Here is a 13,490-nt window from a genome sequence, read left to right on the forward strand (position 1 = left end):
CTTTTTTCTGCGTTTCTGTACTATTAGATGAGTCCATTTGTCTTCTAGGTAAGGGGTGTTACAATCATTTTGCGCCGAATGTCACGTGTATATCTTCGCGCCCTTTTCCTGGATGATTCTACTGCACTGAATGGAAATGAAAACTTCAAGTCTGTTCTTTTTATCGGAAATTCGAACTTTGGGAAAAAACATATCGGTGATATTGTGAAAGAAGTTAGAAGTTACATCATTTAAAGTAAATAAAACGAAACGGAAAAAATGTTCTTAAGAGGAAAACTTGCCAAATATACATAATATTTCTGATCATATCTCGCCCGAACTCGCAGCCCCCCCCCGTTTTTAGAGATAAAATTCTTCCTCCTATGAAACACAGAAAATAGACTTCCTAAAGGAAAAGTGTCCCTCCTATTCCAGGATTGAGGAATATAAGGAATCACCGTCAAGTTCGTTGGGTCATTTATGCATAACGGACTGTTTCCAACAATCGTTGATGCTCTGGCATACCCAACAATCTAGTACCAACATATTCTGCATGTTCATTTATTTTTTTGTAGTTATCATATTCTCAGCTCTCTTCCTGGTAGTCTATGTAGTTGAATCTAATTCTAAATTTTAATTTTAAAGTTAATTGATAACCGGACCTTTATATAGGCACGGCTTTCCAGCATACATTAATTCATTAGTTCATTTCCCTTATTTAATTACTACATTTAAAACCATTTATATAAATAAATTATAATGATTATAGGTTCTCTAGATATTGATTGCATTAGTCAGGCAAGCTTTTTTGAAAAGCTATTACTTGTGTTATGTAGTGTTACATTGTAACATACCTGATGTTATAATGATATTAATCTAGTGTCTGATTGTTTCTTACCCGGTGCTATATTGCTATTGATCCAGTCGTTTTCTGCCTGGGATTCAATCTCCACCACATAACCTCCCTGACCTCCACACTGTAGCTGAAATATGTCATTGATTTGTTTATCATATGAATTATACCCCCTGCAAACAAAGTTTTTTTTTTGGAGTGGAGGGGGTATAGGAATCATTTTGTCCGTCTGTCTGTCTGTCAGTTGAATCGTGTAAAGTCTATTTCTATTAAAGGAGGAACATTAGAATTTATTTCTTCACACAACGATTGTTCCTGACCTGAAAATATGTCATGACTATGACTCAAGGTCATTTTGACAAGTTCAAAGTCATTGAAAGAAAATTGCATAATTTGTGTTCAGTGCGTATTTTTAGTATAGATTTTATTCAGTTCCTATTTTACAGAACAAAATGCGTATGAACTGAAGGTGTGTCATGCCCTCGACCTTAAAATGTCTAAGCGGTATTACAGGATGATTATAATAATGATACTTTATTAAAAGAGGATGACTCAGTTAGTGCGAGCACAGTTCTTCCATTTACGTCCGTTTTGAAAATTAAAATAATGCTGAAACAGTAATTACTACAGTGAAATAACACAATACACACTAATAACAATACATGCAATATTAATTTATTTTATGTCATATATTGTTTTCAGACACCTGACGTGTGGATCGTGTGTTTACATTAATTTAATTTAGTTTCAACGTTTCCTCCAAATTGTTTTTTGCACAGTACCAATCAAAAAACATAATGGTTATTGATCTGTAGAGCTCACATGTAGTTTAAAGGATCTTTCAGGGTCAAACTGAAAATGACTCGTAAATAGCCATATAAGGGACATAAGCAACGTACCTTAACAACTGAAACTCTCTAAAGATTAATTAGTCGTGAAATGTTCATGCACAAAAAAATCAGCATCTTTTATCAGGTGTATTGAAGTTAGCAGACTGGGCTTTTATTCTGTTAAAATTACAGCAGAGAAACTTTTTAATTAAATACCATACGTCCTTTATATTGACTTCATGGTGCAGGTCTAATTTAAAAATTATGGAAATCTACTGTTCAAGTATTTTGATTTTAAGGAACCTTCGCAAGATATGAAACGTGCTATTAAACCTCAGAAATTAAACGAACCGTTCCTTGAAAAAAGCGTACCGTACAATTAAAACAAAACAAAAAAGTTCCGAACCATTCACAAAACGAAACGATCCATACCGCTTTTTTAATGATATGCTAGCCACGACCCGAAGCAATTCCGACCCTTGTAATGACCAAATTTTTATACACTGGTATAAAGAAAAATCAAGATTTTCCCATTTTAGCATGGAAATTTTAGAATCAAACAAGATCTGCCTATATGTCAAACTTATTTTCTATTTAATTTTTAGCTAACCTGAGCCGAAGGGTCAAGTGAGCTTTTCTGATCAAAATTTGTCCGTTGTCTGTCGTTGTAAACTTTTCACATTTTCATCTTCTTCTCAAGAACCACTGGGCCAATTTCAATCAAACTTGCTACAAAGTATCCTTGGGTAAAGGGGATTCAAGTTTGTTCAAATGAACAACACGCCCTTTTCCAAGAGGAGATAATTATGAATTTGAGAAAAATTAATGCCATTTAAAAAAAATCTTCTCAAAAACCCCAGGACCAGGAAAGATGAAATTCATGTGGAATCATCCTCAGATAGTGTAGATTCAAGTTTGTTCAAATCATGACCCCCGGGGGTAGGATGGGGCCAAAATGGCTGATCGAAGTTTTACATAGCACTATATAGGGAAAATCTTTAAAAATCTTATTCTCAAGAACCACAGGGCCAGGAAAGATGAAACTCATATGGATTCATCCTCACATAGGGTAGATTCAAGTTTGTTCAAATCATGACCCCCGGGGGGTAAGGTTGGGCCAAATGGCTGATAAAAGTTTTACCTAGGAATATAAAGGAAAAGTTTTTTTTTCAGAAATTCTTCGCAAGAACTATTGAGACAGGAAAAATGAATCTCAAGTGAAATTATCCTCAGATGGTGTAGATTAAAGTTTGTTCAATGATGACTCTCGGGGGTAGGGTGGGGCCAAATTGGCTGATCAAAGTTTTACATAGGATTATATAGAAAAAATCTTCTTCTCAAGAACTACAGGGCCAGGAAAGATGAAACTCAAATTGATTCATCCTCAGATAGTGTAGATTCAAGTTTGTTCAAATCATGACCCCCGGGGTAGGGTGGGGCCAAACTGGCTGATTAAAGTTTTAACTAGGAGTATACATGTATAGGAAAAATCGTTAAAAAAATTCTTTTCAAGAACCATTGAGACTGTAAAAATGAAACTCGTGTAAAATTATCCTCAGATAGTGTAAATTCAAGTTTGTTAAAATCATGACCCCGGGAGGTAGGATGGGGCCAAAATGGCCGACCAAAATTAGTTCTCATAGGAAAATAAAGGGAAACCTTTTAAAATCTTCGAATTCTTTCCAAGTACTTCAAAGCCTCGATTTGTTTTTTATGTAGAATTATTCTCAGGTAGCGTAGATTCTAGTTCATCCAAATCATGATGAGTGCTTTTTCCTAGCTGATGTGCTCAGGTGAGCGCTCTGGCCCCTGGGCCTCTTGTTCTATTTTATTCTCTAAAATCTGGTGGTAAAATAAAATAATCTCGAATTTACTGGTACAAAACCTTAATGATAGACTGTAATCGCTGACAAGTTCATGATATCGACCATAGAACGTACGAAATAATGACTATAAATGAGACTGTCAATATTCTTATATTTCTTAGATTTTCTTTCATCAAATTCGGATAATATTGTATTCAGTAATTTTACTACTAATCTCCTTGTAATTGAAAGTTTTCTTGCATACAGGAATCAATAAATACATTTGTATTTCCCTTTGTAGAAGATGTAAGGTTAGTTTTCATGTTCATAGTAATATTTCTAATACTAAGTGCGATTTAAAATCTCGAACATTTAATGATGTCCTCCATGAGGTCCTCCATTCAGAATATGGAATAAGTCTTTCTGTTTGTATCCTATTCCTCTGGAAGCAGTCTGGGTTTTTTCTTCCGTTTCTTGGGTATGGAAGGAAAGTGGTCATTCTTCTCAAGAATTATGAAAAAAAGTCAATTGTTTTTTACGGTTGTCTTAAATTGGACCTACTACATGTTTATCTAATTTCACAAGTGGAGTGTTTCTAGTGTAAAAATTATGGCCAATATTGTCAAAGATTTCTTTTATGGCGTTGGACATAGACTTGATAATTTATTGCCCGAAATTGTACTGTTCTGTCTAAAAGGTCTTTAAACATTCCAAATATTTCTAATGATTTATTTAAACAACAATTAAAAGCTAAATCGATTTCTAAGGCTACAGGGCTTGCTGCAATTTATATAAAAAATGGTTGAATGCTTAGATGCGATTGCCAAGATCTAACTTGAATGTGAATTAATCTAATTTTAGGTGTAACACTTTATTTGAATGGATGAAAAATTTTATATCGTATAGGCCAAAACATTCATGTAAAAAGGCACTGCATAACATTATTGCTAAATGAATCAGCAAAACAAGATGTGTTTGTGAAACACTGATGCCCCCATATGGCAACACAGCGAAGGTTAAGCTTTCTCAAATGCAGATCAAATATGTTGGTACCAAAGCAAGGCCTTTTCACAAAAATGCGAAATATAAAACGCTAGCTACACCTGTTCCAGGGTTATGACCCAGGTTAACAATTTATAATATAGGAAAAACTCTGGGTCAAGGTCAAAGTGTCAAGGTTGTTGGGTTCTAAAGATATGCCTTGTCTCAAAGATTACGTATTGGAAGTATGAAAGCGCTACCCTAACCGTTCAAAAGTTATGGCAGAGGTTAAAGTTTGTAAAAAATAGGTCAAACTCTAAGGTCAAGATCAAAGGGTCAAAATTCTTGATATCCAATGAAAGGTATTGTCACAAGGATTACACATGTGAAATATGAAAGATCTAGCCTCTACTTTTCAAAAGTTATGGTCAAGGTGTAAGTTTGTAAAAAGTAAGTCAAACTCCAAGGTCAAAGTCAAAGTTCTTGATATCAAATGAAAGGTCTTGTCACAAGGATTTAATATGTAAAGTATGAATACCCTAGTCCGAATCCTTCAAAAATTACGGTCAATGTTGTATCTTTAAAGTAGGTCAAACTCCAAAGTCAAAGGGTCAAGGTTCTTAATATCCAATGGAAGGTCTTTTTATTAGGATAATATATGTGAAGTATGAAAGCCGTAGTACTAATTGTTCAATAGTTATAGCCAATATTAAAGTTTTTTCATAGGTACGGAAATCTGCAAGGTAAAGGTCAAAAGGTAAAGGTTGTTGGTATCCAATGAAAGGTCTTTCCACAAAAAATACACATGACAAATATAAATATCCTGGCGTATATTGTGCAAAAAATATGGCCAAAGTAAAAGACGAAAATTTTTGTGTTACAGTGGGTCAAACTCCAAGGTCAAAGCTCTACTAAATCAAAAGTTATAGGCAAGGTTAAAGTTTCTGTGGACAAACAAACAGCTAGACAGACAGACGGACAGACAGACACAACGAAAAATATATACCCCGAAACTTCGTTTAAGGGGGCATACTAGTAATGAAAAAATGGAAAATTGGCTGTTCTTTAAATTGATCTTAGTACAGCCTTTGATACTTTATATCCTGAATCATTTTTGCAAAAGCTTTTATAATATGGCATTTGTCACAGATCTTTTGAATAGTTTCATTCTTACCGGACGTTTTGGAGGTCCGTGTTTACTCTACTCCTATTATGTATTGCTTTATGGACTTTGGTATTGAATACTGTTCGTTATCTTCATATCCTTCATTGGTGAAAGATAACAACATGGAAAAGTGTCTTGTCTTATAAAAAATAATTAACAATGCCACAGGGAACTCCACCTGGGCGTCTGTTATTATTCTATTTGTAAATGATTATCTAACATGCCTGAAGCGTCTAAATATCAATATATATGCAGATGATATGTCACAGAATGTGTCACATAAATCTGTTGATGCTATTGAACAAAGGCTACATGATGGTGTTTTTAATTCTATAACATGCAGGGATGGAAAGTAATTAGCTTTCAATGAACTTCAAGAAAACACAATGCATGTTGATAGGCACTACACAAAACCTCTCCAGTTCAAGAACATTCTGTATTTAAGTAGATTATATTAGATATTGTTCAAAGCAAAACTACTTGTTGTACATATAGATAAATGTCTTACCTGGTCTGTACATTTTGATTCTGGTTTGAAGTCTGATCAAATTGATTCTTTAGAATTGTAAAAAATAAGACACTGTAAAATTTAATTGATTGAGTTTTGTTAGACAAGTTGACTCAAAGGCCACAGGAAAGTGAAACAATGGCCTTTTAAACATTGAGAAGCCCGAACTGAATTTTATAAATATTTTATTAAATCGTTAACTAAGATTTTATGGAATCAGTTGCTTGACTGTTAGAATTTGTAATTTTAATTAATTTAAATTTAATTATTATTATTAATTTTTTTTTTAATTTTAAAATTATTTATTATTTTAATTAATTTAAATTTGTAAATTAATTTTCGTAATTTTCTTGCTTCCTTTGATTTAAGCATATTTGCAGCATTATAATTTAAACTTAAGTTACTACGAGCACTGACTAAATGATACACCCGCCTTCCTCCTGTATTTAAGGAATGAATTTAATAGCTACCCATTTTATACGGTATAAACTGGGTTGTGGCAGTTTACGCTTTATAAACCGCGAAGCGGTTTATAAAAAAGCGTAAACTGTTCCAACCCAGTTTATACCGTATAAAATGGGTAGCTTTTAAATTCATTGCTTATAATTTAATTTTCATTCATTTGATGTAAGAAAAAAAGATGATTATTCTAACAAAATGACTTCAATTTGTACAAAATTTGAATGTAACGTCAGGCGGATTGATACGTTTTTGACGCAAGTCATTGTGACGTAGGCAACCCATTTTATACGATATAAAATAATTTTTTATCCAATCAAATACAGCGTTACAACCAGAATTAAATTATATAATTATGATTATGGTAATTATTTAGCCTATGGTTTGTTTTGGGTGACCCAAAATGATTAGTTCTAAATCGAAAAGTAAAATAGGAGGTGCATAATTGCATTATGTAAGAAAGAGTCTTTAAAAGTACCATTTAATTTTTTTCAATGGAATACTGTTAATTATATAATAATGTCGCATTATGCATGTACTATGCCTAAATAGTAGGCAGGGTTTGACACATGGTGCACGAGCCGGAGGCGAGTGCACTATGTGTCAAACCCTGCCTACTATTTAGACATAGTACATGCATAATGCAACACTATTGTTATTATTATGCTGACTGTTGTTATTATTTATGCGGCAATCCATTTTAATTTTTCCTAAAAATATTGTTGGTAACACAGCGCACTTGCAAAAACTCATTCAAAATCTTCATGCTAAAATTAGTTGCATCCTTAGTTATTTTGGTTACTAGTATTTTCTCTAAATAAGTCAGGATTTTCTGTCCCACAGATACTCATCTTTATTTTCTGTTTTGTTAGTAAGACTGATTTGTTTACAGAGGTGGATTCTCATTCATAATTTTCTTTTACATCCTTCAATCAAGCGCTATATAAAAAAGCGTTTTAATGACCCCATGATATCAATTCATCTAACGATCTGTATGTAATTAGTTTGAAACTTTGTTGTACACTTTTATCTAAGATTCCTTAGAATAAATATAACTGCTTTCAAATAAAATTTGTCTATTTTCTCCTTCTTGTGTCAATCGTATAAATTAAGTTTATATATTTAATAAAATTCTCTCAGTCAGTGATCGTCTCTCTGGCGTAATCGATTAGGCATCGGACTGGCAACTGAATGGTCGTGAGTTCGATTCCCGTGTGTGCATATAAGAATTTTATTCAGTAAATAAGACCGTGCACTATTTCGGCATAGTATGCTTACGCTATATAAATCCTTTTACCACTATGCGAGAATAGTAGGGTATGGGTTATATAGAGACAAACTGACAGGAAGCATAGTAATGTATTATATTAAGCGTGAACGATATTTGGCGGATATTGACTTTTGAATAAGTTAGCGAAAATTTGATTTAGCGCAGTTCTTCATTTTCTTCTTTATGTGTATATGTGCAAGACATTTAGCATTGTACTTGATTTATCCGCTAAAAAGAATACACAGCCAAATGTTATACATTTACAGTATTAGGCTTTGTGGATATCAGATACAAAACCTTCAATATTATAGAAAGAATGGCAGTGTCAATGTTTTGCTATGGAAAACTCAAAATATGTGTCTGATCAAAAAGTAAAATAGGAGGTCACAATGACATTCTTTTTACAAAGATTAAGTGAAGTCTCATCAAATAACATTCAATGGTATAAAATGAAAAGAGATGGGTACCCAAAGCATAACAAACAGACCTCTCAATCAATATATACCCTTCCTCTTTTCAAACGGGATGCAGTTTGACCCAACATGCTTAAGAAATCCATTACTGTAGATCACTAAATTTTCGCGACACATTATTTTCGCGAGATTGTCATTGACTCTTGATTAGCGAGACAAAATTTTCGCGAATTGTGATTAATTGCTATATATATTCTTAAGGAATACTATTATACTCGAGAATCAAATTTTCGCGAGCACACCGTCTTGTGAAATTACGCGAAAATAAAGTTCTCGCGAATAGAAATGATTTACAGTATATCAAAATATTTTGTCTCAATTACTGGGAGGATATACAGAGAGGGAGTTTTTTGCCAAACATTTGATCATAACTGAAGCCAATGAAAAATTCATATATATTATAAATATAATTGGGGCTGTTTTTGTTTTAATTAAGGAGGCTGAGGGGTCAACAAATTACCCACCAGATTTACCCTAAATTTTTAGATATGGTATCTTTAGCTGTAAACTTTCAGTTGGCAAAGATATTTTCATACATTTTATTTTCGAAATTTGATAATTTCTGTATATCTTTATATAATTTAATTTTGCTTGTATTCTTGCCTCTCATTGGTTGATTTCCAAAAAGGAACGCATAACATTTTGTATAATCTGGTTTGGTATGGGGACACACCCCCTTGACAACCAGCATAATCATCTGTATCCATCAATCCCCTCATTTCCAGTCCTTGGGATTCATGGAAAATTCCAGATTCAATGAATGTACCTTCAATTTCAAACAGTTACTCGATCTTACCTCATGTAAACAAGCATCATGGCTGCTATATCTACGTATCAGTTTTTACCTCCCCTCGCTTCCCATCACTTCCGTTACTACGGTTGTATTATTGCGCGGTAAATTTGAACTCATAAAAACAACACAATTTTACATCCCCAGTTGAATAATTATTTTAAAATTAAATTATTAGGAATGACTCTAATTCTTGGCCAAATTATCGAGTATAATATGGTTTGGGTCAGTTTAGGCTTTTTTATAATCCGCTTCGCGGATTATAAAGCGTAAACTGACCCAAACCATATTATACTCGATAATTTGGCCAAGAATTAGAGTCATTCCTTAAATGAAGCTCTAGAGAAGGTCAAAACAGCCTGAAAATTTCCACAACCCCAGCCCCTTTAATTAAACAGTATAATAAAAGTAAAAAGAAGCTCTAGAGAAGGTCAAAACAGTACGAAAATTTCCACAACCCCAGCCCCTTTAATAAAACAGTATAATAAAAGTAAAAAGAAGCTCTAGAGAAGGTCAAAACAGTATGAAAATTTCCACAACCCCAGCCCCTTTAATAAAACAGTATAATAACAGTAACTAAACAACATAAAGGTGTCCTTCCAAAAAAATTTTTTAACCATTTAGTCCTCAATAGATTTTTATGACCATTTCTTCGCGTTTATCTTTGTAGGATTTTATATAAGAAGAATTCATTCATTTCCTGGCTCTAAGTTATTTTTAAAATTAGAGGACAACTGAAATGTAACCTGCGTTACCTTGTTGAAATTATTGTAGATTGGCAAATAATCACGATATTTTTAATTTCCCTTTGTTCATGATTAATCATTTTTCCGTGAAATTAAACCCATGGCGAATGTTAGTACATTGTATTAGATTTTAAAACCTTTGAAATGCTAATACAAAACTTTTAAATAATTTCTTGCAGCCTGAAATTAAAAGCATTGTAATTGGTACTTTTTGAGATATCGTGAAATGTTTACACAGTGGAATAAAAACGACTCACAGTATACTCAAGATAAAGTGAGGTTTGATGAAATGATTGATTGGTTTTGTTTAATATCCCGTCCGAGAATTTTTCACCTTAATAGAGACGTCACCATAAACCAGTGAAGGGCTTCAAATGTAGACCATGACTGTCACTGAGCAGTGAGGGATCTTTATCATTGAGCAGTGAGGGATCTTTATCATTGAGCAGTGAAGGATCTTTATCGTGCCCACGCCTGCTGCGAGGCCTCCGTATTTAAGGTATCATCTGGAGAATCCGCACCTTTCTTCAATTCTAAGTGCCGTGCGCATGGCAATGAAACAGTTGCTATCTATTTCTTATTGACTAAGGTCAGTCGGGGTCGAAATTCTAACACACGACCTCCCGAGGACGGACCCAGCGACATACCGAATGAGCTACATATTACGGTTATCTAAACCAATTTTTCTGTTTATTTTTAAAGATCTTTCTATGAAGGATTTTTTATTCAATAGTTTTTTTTTAATGTGAAAGTAATAAAGTTTCACATATGAGTTATTGGGGGGTCAATTCTGTCAAACTAGTCCAGGATAAGGTTTCAGTTTGTGTTTGTCCCTCTAACGGTAAATCTTACGGTGGCACCCTTCCAGTTTGAAATTGTCAAACAATTGTAAAACATCCCGCGAAAGAGATTCGGCTTGTGACCGTAAAAATAAGGCGATAGCAATGTTAAATCTTACCGCGGTACATTGTATTATATTCTGTCGAAATTTATAGTAAATCTTTCCTTGGTATCTTTCCAGCTTAAAATTATCAAACTAATACGGTAACAATTGTTAATCTTATTGTGGCATTGATCCAGCTTTTGAGGGTTACAATAAGGCCGAAATAATGGTCCACCTTACCGCGCATCAGCAGAGCATGTGACTGTCACATTAAAGCTGTAAGAATTGTAAAAGTTACCACTGCATTTCACACTAAGGTGGCAACAATAGTAAAATGGTGGTAATAATCGTAAAATAATGGTAAAAACTTACCGCGGCGTCGTACCAGGTGGCGGTGGTTACACTAAGGCGGTAACAGTGATCTCTGAACTGTGTCCACCCGTCACCACATGCCTTAATATCTGCATATAAGGATAAACATTAAAGATATTAATATCTGTATAGAAGGATAAATATTAAAGATATTAATGCCTGTATAGATTGATTGATTGATTGTATATTGTTTAACGTCCCTCTCGAGAATTTTTCACTCATATGGAGACGTCACCGTTTGCCGGTGAAAGGCTTCAAATTTTGACCTTTACTCGGCACTCAGGGCCATTGAGCAGTGAGGGATCTTTATCGTGCCAACGCCTGCCGCTGACACGGGGCCTCGGTTTTTAAGGTCTCATCCGAAGGACCCGCAACTTTCACTTCAAAGTGCCGAGCGCATGGCGAAGGAACAGTTGCTACCAATTTTAACGACTAGGTCAGTCGCGGCCGAGATACGAACTCACGACCTCCCGATCACGGAGCGAGCGCTCTACCGACTGAGCTACCGTGAACGGTATGCCTGTATAGAAGATTAAACATTATAGATATTAATATCTGTATAGAAGGATCAACATTATAGATATAAATATCTGTATAGAAGGATTATGGATAGATAGAAGTATTAAGGTCCATCAACCATCTGGTAAGAGAGATAACTCTCGCGTAAAAATATACTATGTGACCAAGACGCTACGATTTGGTTTCATTGTATGCCAAATAATTATACAGAATGAGACAGACATGCTGTGTGTTTTATTTGAATGTTTATTCCGTATATACCTACATATATTTTACAATTCATTTACGATTCTATCGCAGAATAAATTTCTTTTGATGTGACAATTGATAATTAATGGGATTGTTCTCTAATTTTTAGCTCACCTCAACGAAGTGGGGTGGGGGTGGGTACGGGGGGATGTGCTTATGTGATACCGTCGGCCTCGGCGTCCAATGTTAAAGTTTTTGGAAAAGTTGTCTCGTACTTCTATGCCCTACGTCAATCAGATCTGCGTGCAGGATGTTTCTGTTTGGGTTTGTTTCATTGTACCAGTCAAGGTTTCAGATCCTGTAATTTCAGCTAAAGTTAATGTTTTTGCAGCAGGTCTGGTTTCAAAGTAACAATTAACCTCATGTTGAACAGTTTGGCATGGATGATACATCTAAGGATACACACTACCAAGCTTGCTTATGATGCTGGACGTTACTAACATTTTCTGGATGAATTAAAAACATTGGTTGTCCCCTACCGTCCGACTGGCGAAAAGGAAAATATTACTTCAACATTTTATTTACCTCAAGGGATCAAATATTTGATGCATTTTTGAAAAAAAAAAGATAAAGACTATTTTTCGCATACCAGTAGATGCTGAAATTTGTTGTGAAAAAAAATTCCAAAAAAAATCTGGGGGATATGGGCGGTTATGATTTGTTTCAATGAAAATTTTACGTGCATGTATATGTCACATTTAGCAAAATGTTATTGTGAAATATACCGTGAAATCTGTAATGATCGGGGTTTTGGGGTGTGGGATAGGGTGGGGTGTTAGGGTGTGTATATTGCTGTTGTTTTCAAGGCAAGGAGAGACCTACGATTTTATAAACACCACGAAATTAAAAAAGTATGTTTTTCTACTTACCATTCTCTAACCATGATATAAAGTCCCAACAAGGCAATATTTTTTTCTTAAACCTCAAAAGATTTGAACCCACGAAAATATATGATTTTACAGTAGTAAGCGTTAAGTATGCTTACCAGAGAAGAAGCTCCATCCCACGTCTGTAGTATACATCAGGTCTCTGCTACAGTTCTGTCTCAGCAGACGACAGGATCTCGGACGGCTGTGATAGAACACCGCGACACACGGCGACATCACACACCTCAGGGTACACTCTATAAATCCAGACACTTCAGGTTCAGATACAAAGCAGGATCCGTCCGTGGCTATCATGTTATCCAGATCCGGAATAATCCTTAAATTCATTGTGTTTCTGTCTGCTTCACATGCAATAAACTCCATAGATACCAAAATAAAAATCAGACCAAACTGTGTCTTGAACAAACCAGATCGTCTCTTATACTGTACGTCTATCATCCTGTCTTTTAGATTTGATACTTTTATCCGAGTACTTAGAGCTGCTGCAGAGGATATATAACTGTACAGTAATAGGAACCGGAATACAATTGTAAAAAAGCCATGTTAAAAGAAAAATCAATGTTAAACTGTCATTAAAATTGTATGCGCTTGAACACCAATGCTGCTCTGCTTATAAAATATTCACACACTTAATTTCTTGCTCTTTCGCGCTTGCAACCACTTAAGTGCATATTTCTGGAATAACTTTTCATACGAAAAAAGACATGATCCGATTTTTCGT

General features: G+C 34.5%; 1 protein-coding gene across 1 annotated transcript; it reads right to left on the reverse strand.

The window, feature by feature from the left end:
* Positions 1-839: 839 nt before the first annotated feature.
* Positions 840-13,207, reverse strand: LOC134275092 (uncharacterized). Its single transcript, XM_062757345.1, has 3 exons — positions 12,868-13,207; positions 11,115-11,203; positions 840-962 (listed from the first exon to the last, which is right to left on the reverse strand). The coding sequence occupies exons 1-3, from the start codon at positions 13,205-13,207 to the stop codon at positions 840-842; spliced, it is 552 nt and encodes a 183-aa protein (XP_062613329.1).
* Positions 13,208-13,490: the final 283 nt, after the last annotated feature.

This window comes from Saccostrea cucullata, unplaced genomic scaffold (assembly GCF_032062105.1).
Source record: "Saccostrea cucullata isolate Sc308-1 unplaced genomic scaffold, CSIRO_AGI_Scuc_v1 ctg7339, whole genome shotgun sequence".
Classification (NCBI taxonomy): Eukaryota; Metazoa; Mollusca; class Bivalvia; order Ostreida; family Ostreidae; genus Saccostrea; species Saccostrea cuccullata.